At 46.8% G+C, this 14,874-nt stretch overlaps 1 protein-coding gene across 1 annotated transcript in view; it reads right to left on the bottom strand.

Annotated features, from left to right (window-relative positions):
• IGSF5 (immunoglobulin superfamily member 5) overlaps positions 1 to 13,171 on the bottom strand; it is a 34,101-nt gene extending 20,930 nt beyond the window's left edge. The window contains exons 1-3 of the mRNA XM_032392698.1: positions 13,114 to 13,171; positions 6,759 to 7,076; positions 1,806 to 2,105 (exon numbers count right to left, since the gene is read on the bottom strand). Of these exons, the coding sequence (XP_032248589.1) occupies positions 1,806 to 2,105; positions 6,759 to 7,076; positions 13,114 to 13,171 (676 nt within the window). The remainder of the gene's footprint in view (positions 1 to 1,805; positions 2,106 to 6,758; positions 7,077 to 13,113) is intronic.
• Positions 13,172 to 14,874: the final 1,703 nt, after the last annotated feature.

Here is a 14,874-nt window from a genome sequence, read left to right as displayed (position 1 = left end):
CAAAGACTGCCAGCAAATACCAGAAGCTAAGAGAGAGGCCTAGAGATCGTTCCCTTACAGTCTTCTGAAGGAACCAACCCTGCCATCATCTTAATCTCAGACATCTAGCTGGATGAGGATCCACTCATAGACCTGTTGTGCAGGTTAATTTGGTTAACATTGGAGAAGCACTTAAAACAGAGCCTTTACTTGGCAAATGCTGTGAAACACTGTTTCTTCTTCTTCCTCCTCTTCCCCTTCTTCCTCTTCTCCCTCTTCTTCCTCTTCTCCTCCTCTTTCTCCTCCTCCTCCTCTTCCTTCTTCCTCTTCTTCTTTTTCTTCTTGTTCTTCATCAGTCTTGCTCTGGCTGTAGCTTTGTTCTGAACTTTGAATAAAGGTGTTTTTGTAGTGGGAAAATCTTTGCACCAAGAAGGAACCCCTTCCCTGGCTTCTGGGCCCTGTTCCACCTCAACCTGATGCATGACCTGGAATAGAGCACAGCACCTCTCTGGGCCTCCCTTTCTGCCCTCTTTTGCAAAACGAAGGAGCTAAAGTCAATCTCTAGCCCTGGGCCCCATGTTTTCTCATTGGCCTGGGCTGACTTGGAGCTCAAGCAGGCTCTGCAGCCCTGTAGGCTGTGTATGCTGAGGACCCTACAGTAGGTTCTCTTGGGGATCTAAACTTTAAATACTTTTTATTTCAAATCGATTAATTAACATACAGTGTATTATTAGATTCAGAGGTAGAGTCCAGTGATTCATCAGTTGCATACAACACCCAGTGCTCATCACATCACGTGCCCTCCTTAATGCCCATCACCCAGTTACCCCACCCCCCCACCCACCTCCCCTCCAGCAACCCTCAGTCTGTTTCCCATAGTTAAGAGTCTCTTATGATTTGTCTCCCTCTCTGATTTCACCTTATTTATGTCACTTAGTTGAGTTTTAAAAAATATAAGACTTGGCTGTGAATTTTGCAAGACTGTTGAATCACAGATCTGTACCTCTGAAACAAATAATGCAATATATGTTAAGAAAAAAAAAAAAAGAAGAAGAAGAATGTAGCAGGAGGGGAAGAATGAAGGGGGGGAAATCGGAGGGGGAGAAGAACCATGAGAGATGATGGACTCTGAAAAACAAACTGAGGGTTCTAGAGGGGAGGGGGGTGGGGGGATGGGTTAGCCTGGTGATGGGTATTGAGGAGGGCACGTTCTGCAGGGAGCACTGGGTGTTATGCACAAACAATGAATCATGGAACACTGTATCTAAAACTAATGATGTAACGTATGGGGATTAACATAACAATAAAAAAATTTTTAAAAAAAGAAAAAAATATAAGACTTGGTACTTTCAAATACACTGTGGATTTGCCAGGTTAAAAAAAAAATGAAACCTCTTTAAAAAAATTTTAAAAAAAACGGGGGCGCCTGGGTGGCTCAGTCGTTAAACATCTGCCTTCGGCTCGGGTCGTGATCCCAGGGTCCTGGGATCGAGCCCCGCATCGGGCTCCCTGCTCAGCGGGGAGTCTGCTTCTCCCGTTCCCTCTGCTTGCCTCTCTGCCTACTTGTTCTCTCTCTCTCTGTCAAATAAATAAATAAATAAAATCTTTAAAATAAATAAATAAATAAATAAATAAATAAATAAATAAATAAAAGCAAGTGGAATCACAGAGTCATGAAGCTGATGCTGATTGTTTCCATTACCATCCCTACCCAAAGTCAAGGTCACTATACAATTGTCGTAGGCATTGTTGATTAAGAACACCATATATAAAGTATAAGCACGCAACAATAATTTTTTTATAGAGAGCAAAATGTCTTCACTTACCCCAAGAAGGCTGAACCACAGTAAGATTCACAGTTACAGACTTGTGGGCATTCAGGCCCTTCATGTGAGCCAGGCAAGTCAGAGTCCCATTGCCCTGTGGTGTGAGAGTCAAGACGCTCACTGCGCTTTGGAGGTCGTTAGGCTCCGGACCAGGATAATAGCTTGAGTGGTTCACCGGAACACCGATCTCCCAGGAAATATACGGGAGAGGGATCCAGCCCAATGCATGGCAAGTCACATTACAGGGCTTATCCTCAGGGACTATAAGGTTGCCTCTGGGAATGAGCAACTCCCCCATAACTAGAGAAGAAAAGAGAAATGTTCTGAAGGAGTGACCATGACTCTCTTGGTTCCAGGTTTTCTTTAATTTTTCCTTCAAATCACATTTCATGAGTGCTATCTTCCCAAGTCCAAACTGGCTATGTCTGTATGAAGAACCTTAACTCAGGTTTTATCTGTGTCTTTATTTATACCTTCCAGGTTCGTGAAAGAAGGTGAGGTTGCTCACCAGAAAACAGATTATTCCAGAGAAAATGAATAAATAAAAATCAGGATCCAGGGGAGCATAAATTATATGGGAAAGAGGGCAAACGTGCCTTCCATTAAAGGCTACACAACCACTAAAGTGGGGTCACAAAGTTCTCCTGGAAGCCAAAGCGAGAAGGGAAAAACCTTTACATTCTTTCCACTGTAAGGAGAATACATCTCAAAGTCTTACGGAAACCAAGTCTCTCCTAGCCTTTGGTCAGTCAGATTCATTTTATTTATTTTTGGGGTCACACATTTTTAAACATAACTTCCCATGATAGTTCTTTAAAGTATTCTCCCAATTACAAATTAAATCAAAAGCAAATCTAATTATAAAAATAATTACCCTAAATCACGTATCAGAATAGAATACCCAAAGTATTTTAAAGTTTTTATTAAGGACCCACCTGCATATGCCAATGTGAACACTGTAAAACAACCCACCTGAAAATAGTGCTGTGTGTGCTAATATGAACAAAATAACCTGAGGATTGGCTCTGGTAAAGACACAGCCTTAGTGAAACACATAAACACTGGAACATCCAAATTAAAATAGCCTCCCTGCTGCATAACATAATGGGAAGAACACTGGACTAAGAATCAAAAACTCTGTTCTCAATCCTGGATTTCCCACAAAATTGCCATCACCTGGAACATTTTCAGGCTCTCTGTTTTTCACTGGTCAAATGAAACAATTTGACTAGATCAGGGGTTTTCAAATGTTTAGGTTTCAGTACCTTTTACAATGTTAAAAATCATGAAGACTCCAAAGACCTTTTGTTTATGTGGATCCTACCTACCAATATTTACCATACTTGAAATTAGAAATTTTTAAGTATTTATTTTATAATAACAGTGATAACCCACTATAGGCTAACATAGATTAACATATTTTTATGAAAAAATACCTATATTTTTAAGCCAAAATAAATTATTAAGAACATTGTTTTATATTTATGCAAATCTCTCTTTTTTTAATTTTATTTTATTATGTTATGTTAGTCACCATACAATACATCATTAGTTTTTGATGTGGTGATCCACGATTCATTGTTTTCATATAACACCCAGTGCTATGCAAATCTCTTTAATGTCTGGTTGGATTCTCATATCAGCTTCTGCATTCAATCTGTTAAAATATATTGCTTTAGTTGGAGTATATTAAAAAAAATCTGACCCCCCATGGATATATAGGTGGAACAATGAGAAGGCTTTTCAGATAATCAAGGATAGTCTTTGATACTGTACCAAACCTTGGCAAGTAGTGGTTTCTTACAGGTTAGTTGCACTGTGGAAACTGTAACTATATAAAGGAATTTTCATTCCCTTTTACATTAAAATCCACTGCTCTATCTGGCACTTTGATTGATCTTTCACTCTTGCATGACACTCTATCATTATTCATTGGTCATTTAGGAAATGTGGATCCTCTGGGCTATGCAGACCTTCCCAATGCACAGTGGAAGCCTTTCTGTGCACCACTGAAATGAGAGTAGGAAAGGCAACTCACATCTCAGTGTTATTATGGGAACAGTCATGACTTCACAGACCCTGAAAGGATCTAGGGGATGCCCAAGAATTCCCAAACTAGATGGAACTGGATCAGCTCTGAAAGCTCTTCCTATTCTGAAATGTTAAATTGCCAATTATTCCTTTCTTCAGTGGTCTCTGGGAATCAGTAGAGCACCTTTGCTAATGCAAGGATTACTGTAAATGCAACAATGAGAGGAGAATGGATCTATCTCTCAAAGCTAAACGGTTTTGTCCTTATTCCTTTTTCTCCATTCATTGTTTCATTTGATGGAGAGGTTTAAGATGACAGAAGCTGGAAGCAATGGTATTGCCTCAATTAATAACGGACTATCTTGAACTCAAATCTAGTGGCCCTCAAAACACAAGAGGTCTAGAATTTGGTGTGTGGTTGATAGACTGGACAAGTGAAGCAGTCTGAAGCATTTCCTTTTTCTATATATATTTGTGATTCAACTCTTCCCATTGGCTTACACAAAGCTTATCGAGTAGCACGACAAACACTTTATACAAGGGTGATGACTAGAACATTCACATAGATTTTGGATGACTCAGTATGGAGTTATGTAAGCTGTCTTTATTTTTCTTGCTGATACACGAGGAGGAAAAAAATAAATCTTTGGATAATTCATTTTAAAAATAAAATGGATGTCTCCTCTGTTTTTTAAGATTCTTTTCCCTTGAAAGACATCCTGCTGCTTAGAGAACATTTGTTCCTCTAGGAACAAAGTGCCATTCAGAACACTGCAACCTGGGTAATACGACCAAGTTCGGTCCCCGGTCTATGGGTTCCTTCTTCATGACCTTGGGAAAGAATTTAACATCCCTAGATGCTTGTTCTTCCATCTGTATTAAAGCCAAAAGCTACAGTCATTACCAACATATAAAAATGCATGTTTAGGCATATTCAGACAACTTTATAAATGCATAGCTTTGAGAAAAGCTGCTATAAAACCACGGATTTATGAATTTGATATGCTATATCAAATAAGTCATGCCTTTGACCCTGTTTCCTTGATCCAGGGGTGCCCTTCTCCTCTCTCGCTTTTCCATTTTGCCTATCATCCCCAGACCTCCGAAGCCCATAAGGGCACCTCACCATGGAGTCCTCCATGAAGGCTTTCCTTATTCTCTCATCCCCCTTCCCAGTTCAAACCTGAGCTTGTCTCCCCCTCAGGGTCCCTGCCAGCCTCTCTGGTGCACCAATGTGATTCATGCATTTGCCTTATCTACTCTTCGGGTAAGGTTCTTGAGGGCAGGACTCTGCCTTACTCTATTCATCTTTGAGTCCCCTTTCAGATGCCTAACACAAGGGTGTGCTCTTCTTGGGAATGCAATAAATAATAGCAATTGGCTATATGGAGATTGCTAGGACCCAGGTGCTGTTTTAAAGCCTTTTCATGAACCTACTCATGTGATCCCACCACAACCCTATGATGAGGAAACTAGGGCATGAGGTCATCAAATAACATGGTCAAGGTCACACAGTTAGGAAGTGATAAAGCTGGAATCTGAACTTAGCATCATGAACGACTAGACCACTCTGGCTCCCGACTGTGTGCGTGATGAACTGAATCAGACAGGACTCTGGAGTCTTCAAACCATCCTCAGTCATTGTTTCATTGGATCCTCACAGTAAACTTGTGAGGTGGGCAGGGGAGCCTTATCCCCATTTTAAAGATGAAGAAGCTGAGTCACCTCAGGGGTCACCAAGCTAGTAACTGATGAAAGCCAAACCAGAACTCATGTCTTTGATTCCGTTTTTCCTGTGTTCTTTCCCTTATACCTCAAATTGTTAATAAGAATCTAGTCATGCAAACTAAGCCAATAATCCAGGTAGTCTCATAAAATCACTATTTAGAAAATATCATTAAACCTCATAAAATTAAAGACACATAAAAGCAAAGAGAAAACAGTTTGGCTAAGTAAAAAAAAAAAAAAAGGGCAAGTAGAAATAGGTAGGCATGCATCTCTACCAAATGTTATCAAACTGGATTCGATGCAACATTAACACAAATCCAATGTTTGAAAATTTCTCCTAGACAAGCAAATAAATAGACATAAGAAAAATTTCAAAACCATGATGTGGTCTGCTGTAAGAAATGCTGCCACAGAAATCAGGAGCTCTACTAGCTCCAGTGGGTCTATAAATACCATCTAATTACATAAGGAATGCAAAGTGATTAAACTTTGATAAAGATGTTCTGAATTCTTGTAAAGCATCCTTTTTTTTTTTTCACTAAATAGCATGATTTGGAGCACCTCACAATTCCCTCTAAGAAAAATAAGTCGTCCATTATGATAAATTTCATTTACTCCTCTCTAAAACACTTGGTGTATTTCGTGAACACACACCTTTGGCTATAAGAACTGCTGGAGGCAGGAAAGAATAAAAGATTGGAGGAGTTCAGCTGGAAAGAGGTAAAAGGTAAAGCATGATTCAAAGTGCATACATGACATAAGGCAAAGAGACAGAGTCAAGCATATAAGAAACTAGAGAAAAGGCAAGGATTGGTAGCCCCCCCTAAATGAAAGAGCAGTGACCGCAACTGGCCGGGGCTAGAACAAAGCTATCAGGACTGACACAGATCGGATGGGAAAGTGGTAAGACCTGTATTTAAGAATATTAGTGAGAGAAAAAGGAAAGGAGAAGAGAGACGAGAGAAGCAGGAAGAAGGGAAGTAGAGGGAGAATCGGTGAGGAAGGGGGGTAAGAAATCACAAATAACAAAACAATGGATATTCGTTGGTTTGGAATCATTCATTCCAAGTGTAACTCCAGCAGACAGCAGCCCCGTCATCACCTGTGACGTGAACTCCGAAGGGTCCTTCCATTCCCCTGGCGTCTGGCCCAGCGGACGCCCCCTTCTCCGCTCAGAGCCACTTGGGTACCCACCTTGGACGGAAAGGAAAGCAGAGGCATCCCGGTCGCTGTTCTGGAGGCTGCACTTAATACGCCCGGCGTCCTGGAGCTGCACGTCATGGATTATCATCTCAGAGATGGAGTTGCTGCCCTCTTCATATCTGGCAGAGGTAAAGCGGTTATTGGTGATGATGGTCTCCGTGGGTGTGATGCTCAGCATCACCGTGTCATTCAGAGCCCACATGATGAGCCTCCAGCCCTGCGAGATGGTGCAGTTGAAGCGAGCCTCTGTGCCCTCCAGCACCGTTGCGTTCTTGGGACCTTCTATGATTTGATAGCTGGATCCAGAAGCTGGAAGGCAACCAGTTTTTCAAGGCAGCAAGTGAATGGATCTATGCAAGTCAACCGTAAGGCTTAACCCTCTGTATTTACCAGCTGGATAGCCAGTGGTCAGACTCCATGTCTTCCTGGTTCCAACACCATATCTCCCCACTGGACAGGAAGCCACCCATCCCTCCTTTCCAATCCCTCCCTCCACAGTTCTCAGTACTCCCGGCAAAACTGGAAGAAAAAAACGCCATTCCTCCACCTCCAGAGAGATGTTACCTCAAAGACCTGATCCCAGCCTGGCCCCAAGAGCATCCCCCTAGCCCAGCTGTTATTTAAGGCAAGTTTTTCACCTTTACTATGAAATGAGAGTTATCCTCCCAGTAAAATGGGAAGGATCTTTGATTCCCACCTCTGAGGAAATCCCAAGGCTCAGAGAGGAAGGTGGAGAGCAGCTTCTCTTCACAAAGAGAATGCGGGCCCCAGCATGTGGTGATCACAGCCCCATGCATGCCCCTGCACCCTTAGAGCCCCCAGATGGGATGCTCAGGACAGTGTCTGGGGCTGGAGGAACAAGGGTGACAGAGAAGGCATCCAGCTGGAGAGAGACAACAGTTGCATCCTGAGTACACTCTCATGGAGTGATAGGTATTGAGTCAGTACCAAGTACCAAGTACCAAGAGAACCAGACTGTGTGTCACTGAGGCCACACCTCGCCTCTTAAGGACCAGAAGAGACATGAGTGGGGAGATACAAAGAGAGGAAAAGGAAAGGTAGAAGGATGTAGGGGAGTGGGCTCTCTTAATGAGAACAACCAAGTGATGAGTCTGGCAGCCTGGTACAAGTCTCACCACACCGAGCGCTGGGTTTAAAACCCCATCAGACAGGCAGGTGGCCCACAAGCATAAGATCACGGACTCTCAGGTGAGGCTGCTGGCTCACTGGACAAATTCTCTCAACTTCTCCATGCCCCACTCCCCTCAGCTGCAAAACAGGGTCACTAGTACCACGGTGACTTGTTCCAAAAGCCAAATATAATAATCCACGTGAAGCCCTTCACACGACCCTCAAGCACTCAGTAGACATTCATTATTATGTGACGTGCAAGAAGGGATGTGTTGATTTGTAAGACAAGCCAAGAATGTCACAGATTTAAGTAAAATTGTTTCCTTCACACTTTTCACCACATTCAACCCGTAGCTCACCAGATGCACTATGACACAGGTTTTAACTGGAGTGACAATCTCTGACTGGTTTTCCACATGGGGTACATCGAGGGCTCTTCAGCTCACCTGACCTCAGTCATAATCACCTGAGACAGAGCATGCTCTACACCGGAAGAGCTCAGGAAATCTTTTGGCCATTTAGGACTGACGTTCTAATCATCTTAGAGGAGCCAATCGGCAGGCAGAGTTTTCAAGACCTTCCCATGTTTGCAATAAAAATTCAAAGTAGAACTTGCACAGCAAAGGATAGTCTTCAAAATCTCTTATGCTCATCTTTTTACCACCTATTGTTTAACAATGAAGAAATGAAGAGCAGCAATACCCCGGACTTGTGATCACAGCGGTGAGCTGGGACCCAAACTCAGACATTCTCACTCTTTCCTATTTTCCCCTCTGATCTCACTCAGAGTTTACAGCAAAAATGACCCCTGGCAGACCACACCCTGTGGTTTCTTCTAAGCCCCACCTGCCACAGCAGTAAGACTGCAATGGGTTCCTCTGACCTTCTGGAGCTTTATGATTCCGGTGGGTCCACCAGGCAGTCTGCCATATACACTGATTGCCCCCAAATCACTGCAGCCCCCTCTCCTTCCAACCTCATAAGGTCAACTTGTAAGACAGGTTCTAAAAGAATCTCATTACAGCCTTATAGTTTTCTGGGGAGACTCCACACCATGGACAGGCATTAATACATTAACACATCACCTGAGTACCCAGCATGCACTGCCGGCTACAAGGACAGATTGATGCGAGAGTAGGAACTGCTACACAGACAGTGTCCCAGAGGGAAGCTGGACCAGCGGGAGAGGCAGCCAGGGTCAAGGTCAAGGAGGGGGTCCTGCGGGGTCCAAAGAGGCAGAACTGAGGGAAAGTCAGAATTAACTAAGACTGTTCCTGTGTTTGGGCAAACATGATGGCTATTCTTCTTTTGTCTCTGGGCATGATAAGAAAAGAGACACAGTGAGACTCTAAAGAACTGCTCCTGCTGGGTATCCTCCCTTATCCCTGGACAAGTCTCTCTGATCCAAAGATCCCTTTGATCTGGGATTTTAGAAAAAGAAAAAAAGCCTGGGGAGGGAAGTCAGAAATGATTCCCCAGGGAAGCCAGAGCGCTGTGCCAACTTGGCTCTTTCCATGAGCCCTGAATTGCATCTTTAAAAGAAGGACAAAAGAAAACAAAGAGCCAAATCTGCACCCTGAGGAAAGAGATGAGCTCTCTCCACCCCACCGTGTGACGACAGCACTCTTCCCCGGCTCCTGATGCAGGTCAGTGAGAACTAAGTGGCCAGAGCCCAGCAGCTCGGATGTGGGTAATGCCAGGATGGCTGAGACCCGGGCTTCCCTGCCAGGAGCTCATCTAAGCAGCTCCCGTAGAGTACGCAAGCCCCTCGGAAACCATGGCTCCCTCACTGCCTGGTCCGAGGTAGAGAGGTTATCTCACTCTGAGTTTGTTCAAGCCAGCAGACTGCAACGTGTGACCATGACGACGTGTAGGCCACATACCTTACTTTACAGGTGGGAGGCGAGGGGGAGGGAGGCCAAATGGAAACGCCTCGAGTTTGAGCCTGACCTCTACATTAAACAGGAGGCACCCAGTCCTAAGCACTACATTCCCCGGACAGCATCACCTGCAGTCTTGGCCTCCCACCATGGGTAAACGCGCCGTCAGCCCTGCCTCGTGACTCAGAAGCCTGATATCCTGATAATGCGAGGTCCTGGAGCCTCCTTCCTCTCCCTGAATCCTATCAGCTATGGTGTGTGTAACCCTGCCCTGCACAGAACAAATATGAGAAAATTGTAAATAAGACCTTTCATCACACACAAAACCTCCCTTTCCCTCTGCTCCCCCTTTCCCTCTGTAGAGCAAACAGGCAAATTGGGGCAGAGCCACGGGAAAGCTCAGTGTCCCCCTCCCAGACACTACCCCGGCCGCTAGCCATGGTGGCCGCCCAGCTCAGGAGTTGATCCACCTGCAAGATCCTTATTCACTAACTCACACTGTAATTTCCACATCAGCATCTGCGGCCCCGCCCTCTTGCTTCCCCCCCTGCCTAGGATCCTACTCCACCTGGCATCTCTATGAACCACAGGCTCCAGCCCGGACTGAAAAGCATCTCTTCTACTCACTGCATCCTCCCGTCTGTGAAATGGGAACCACTCCAACAGTAGCCCCTCTGCCTGCTTCCGTGCCTCCTGCCGGCCCTGCATCAGTTGATCCCAAACACGGATCCTACCATCCTCCTTCGAAGGCTCTCCCTCGGCTCCCTGGAGGAGTAGCCTGCTGTCTCCCCCGCTGGGGGTTAGACCCCTCCATTCTTCCGCTCTCTCCAGCAGGCTCCTCACTGCACCTGCGGGCCCCCCACCTTCCCCCTTCTCTTACTCAGCACTGGAAAGGAACAGAAAAGCAGACAATTAAAAGCAGAAGGGAGAAAGGGAAATGCAGTGGATTTGGCGGCAGAGAAACGGTTTGGCGTGGCAGGTCTGAGGAAGAAAATGGGAGTCGGAACACATCAGGGGTTGGGCCCATCAGAAGGAAACTGAGAAGCGAGGGAGGGGTCCTGAGGCGCCTGCAGAGTCCCGCTGACGATGGCAGGAGGCACCAGCGTCACTGTTGGGCCACCAGCACCCAGAACTGCTATCCACATGGCAGCCAGCCAGCGGGATCTTCTCAGCAAACCAGGGTGATCAGGTACCCCTCCCCTACCTCCCACCTCCATACTCAGACTTTAAGTATTTTAAACACAACCGTCTTAGAGAAAGACCAGATAACCCTTAACATTATCATATCTTAAGACCCTACTTAGTTCTGCCCCAAACTCCACCCTCCAGCCACCAGACTATCCTAAATTTATCAAACTCACCGACTCTTTCTGGCCCCAGGGCATTTGCACAGGCAGCGATCAGCCTGGCATACCAGTCTTGCTTACACCTCAGCTCCCAGCCTAGTTGTCTCCTCCCCAGGGAAGTCTTCCCAGAGTATTAGGTTGAATTATCCTATAACAGGCTTTCAATCATCGAAGCAATTGTCACAATGGTAATTTTATGTTGATTTTTCAAATACTGCCTGATTCTCCTGCTAGGCTGTAAGCTTTGTTAGCAGGGACTGTGCCTGGTTTTCCTCATCACCGTATCCCGGTGCCTGCAACTAAAGGGCACATAACAGGCCCCCAGTGAATACTCACTGAGCAAATAAATAAGGGTGTTGAGTTCTAAATAATCCATTACACTGGGGCAAGGCAGAGAGGAGAGAGCCGGCAGGAACCCTTTGGGTGCCCATGGAGGCTGCGCTCAGCTATTCAAAGCCAAGTCTATAAATGAAGGTGTCTCTACTCCAAGACTTTCCAAGATGAAACATCCAAGGGTCTCAGGCTTTTGCGATGGACCCCATCCCCCAGGGGGCATTAGAATTAGCCCAAAACACTCTCCCCTCCTGGAACAGCCAACTCCAGGCCTCAGCCAGAGCCATCCCTTTGTTCAAAACAGAGCTTCGGGGAAAATTGCCTCAGAAAAACGGTAGACCCCACGGCACATCAGTTTCCCGCTGAGCTGCTAGAAGAGATCTTTGCCACTGTGGCTGAAATAGCCACTTTGGAGCCTTGTCCCTAAAATGTGTGCTGAGTGTGGTTTGCTAGCCCCGAGACAAGTCCTTAAGCTCCACACAAGCAGGGACGGTGTTTCGCTCTCCACTCTACGTTTGTTATCCACTCTGGATAACAAATGTTTATCCAGCACCTACTAAACACCTGGCACTGAGCACTATAAGCCAGGAGTTTCCAAACATCGTGGCGCCCAAATACATGTTAACACCATAGCCTGGTCCCCTGAGCTTAGTATCTCCACACACCCCAACCAAAATTCACAAAACATTCCCTACTGCCCATAACACACTCTGATAGTCCCTATACTATTTTATGCCTTTTCTGATTCTCAATAAATATTGAATATTGGGGGAGAGGATATCAGAGTGACCAAAAGGGGGCATTCGTGGGAGGTGCTTGGTCTCACTATTGATACACGAAGGTGTTCAGTTTGTGAAACTTCATCAAGCTGTACCTCTATGACTTGTACGCTTTTCTCTATGTTCATTATACTTCGATACAATGCCTTTTAAAATCACTGCATAAGGAATACAGGATGGATACCCTCTGGAGTTTACAACCTAGTTGGAAAGACATGACAAACACACCTGAAGCAAAGAAATCTAGACAAGACATAATCAAGAGAAAGCTGGGGGAACGAATATCAGTCACCCAAAGGACCCCGCAGTCTTCTCGCTCCATCTCCTGCAAAGCGGAGTCTGATCGGGAGACCCTGGCCTGGGACACCCTGGAGTCCATTCCGACTGACACCCTGGGAGATCCAGGATGAGGACAAGCTGATGAGAGGAATGGCAGGTCTCACAGGCAGTGGGCCCCTGCCCGTCAATAAATGGGAGCTGGGATTATCACCCTGAACACTGCCAGGTCAGGAGGGCTCCAGGGAGGAGGTGATGCCTGAATGGGGCCTTCCTTGAAGGCCAGTTATAAACGGAAGAAGAGAAAACCAGGCATAGGACGGGACATCTTAACAAGAGCAATGAGTTCTGGGCAGGTACGGAAGGCAAACGCCCACACCAGGGACAACCCACTGAACAGGACTGGTGGCCCATGGAGGACCACTCCCGCAGCTCAGTCGGCAGAGCAGGAAATGGGCCCAACCAAAGAGACCCCGCTGTAGGAAGGGCCCAAGGAAGAAGCCTCCGGCAGTCACGTGTCCAGGCCGCCTCCTCTGGGTTCCCTTCCGCCCACTTCAACCGGATGCCTACGAAAGTCCTGCCAAGCCCTCGAGAGCCCTACCTGCCAGCCCCGCCAGGACGACCAGCATGGCCGGGATGCCTCTCCAGCTGCCCTCCATCTCCACACGTTTTCTTCACCCCTGGGAAAACAAAGCAGGCAGGTGACAATCTACCACTGATGAACATTTGCCATTCAGAGTACGCGGAGCCCCTACCAGCTCATGTGCCTGTGGATGGGTTCGTCAGAGCTTCTCAGCATGGTCACAGCCTCACCCCACACCTGCTGCTTCAGAAGCTCCAGGGGCAAGCCCAGAAATCTGTGTAAGCAACGCAACAAGGAGTCAGTTCCGGCGCGTGCTCAAGTTTGAGAATCACTGTGTTAGCTGACCTTACTCCCAAGCCCGTGTATAAATCATGGAATGCAGATGGCATACCGTTCCCGCGGAAGCCCTCACCAAGATGCAGGGGCGCGGGCTTCCGGCTCTTCATTTCAGTCACGATGTTTTAATCACTGAGGGAAAAAGAAATCCTGCGCACAAATTCACATTATCGAAAGGGAAACAGGCAACAAAATGAAAAAACAGAACATAAACTTATTAGAAGCTGCCAAAGGTATGTAGAAAAATAGAACAGGAGAGTGTGTACAAGTGGTTGTGTGTGGGGGGTGGGCTGGCTATGACCACAACTAGGGAAACTGGAGAAAGGCTCCCGAGAAGGCGTTCTGTGAACAGTGAGGGAGGAGAGCTTGCCAGCCACGCGGGTATCTGCAGAGGAGCTTTCCAAGCAGAGGAGCAACAAGTACAAAGGCCCTGGGGTGGGACCGTGCTTGGCATGTTCAAGAGGGCTCTGGGGCTGGGGCAGAGTGAGGGCAAGGGAAAGGGCTCGGAGAGGTCAGAGTTAGAGGAGGCCAGGGTAGACTGAGGAAGGCCTTACGGCCCCCTGGCAGCGCAGGGGGATCCTGCCATGTACACCTCCTGGCCCTTCCTTCCAGTCCCTTGTTCCTGGATAACCCTCTTGCTCACCCTCCATCTCCGCATGCTGTCTTTTGATTTTCCCCTTCTCCCCTGCGACAGGCCTATGCAATGCAGTCACCAGCACCGTGAGGTCCCACTGGAGCATTTAAGGTAAATCACCCACTGAACAGGTTGGGAACTGTCCCCAAAAACGACAGCCCCTTAGCCTCAGAAAAGGGTCTTTTTCTTTCAAACATTCTTCAACACCACCGTGTGGTGCACAGCGCCCTAACCAGGGGATGGTTTTCTGTGGCTTTGGCATCCACACGGATTTCACGGCCCCATCAGCTCGTGGGAGAGAGTGGGAGGAACCCTGAGGAACCCATCCAAACCCTCCAAAATGTGGGGCGCTGGGTTCCGCCAGAGACACCCCCTCCCCGGTGGGATTTTGTAATGAGCTGACACCTGTCCCGGGCTTCAGTCCCCTTTCTTCCGGTGCAGACCGAAAGAGACAGACCCCACAGCGACACACAAGCGGAAATACAAGCAGTGAAACAGGGCACAGATGAACACCCGCCACGCCTTAGTCTGCAGACACACATCATACAGGTTGCCGAATAAAACCGAGGGGTAGTGTGATGTAACCCCTTTTCCATTCAGGCGAGATACTGGGTATTCACAGCTCATGAGGAGGAACATAGGCTTTCCACCCTCTTTGATCCTCTGGTCTGTTGGGAAAGCAAAACTCAGCATGTGTGCGAAACTATAACCACCCGTGTGCGTGACGTAAGGTTCAAAGTATGTGCTGCTGCCGGGCGCGGCGGGCCCCGCCCCCGGCCCCCGTGGACCCCGCCCCCGGCCGCGGTGGG

This window comes from Phoca vitulina, unplaced genomic scaffold (assembly GCF_004348235.1).
Source record: "Phoca vitulina isolate PV1807 unplaced genomic scaffold, GSC_HSeal_1.0 scaffold68, whole genome shotgun sequence".
Classification (NCBI taxonomy): Eukaryota; Metazoa; Chordata; class Mammalia; order Carnivora; family Phocidae; genus Phoca; species Phoca vitulina.
Note: the sequence above shows the minus strand (reverse complement) of the source record. Positions and strands in the feature narration are given on the sequence as shown.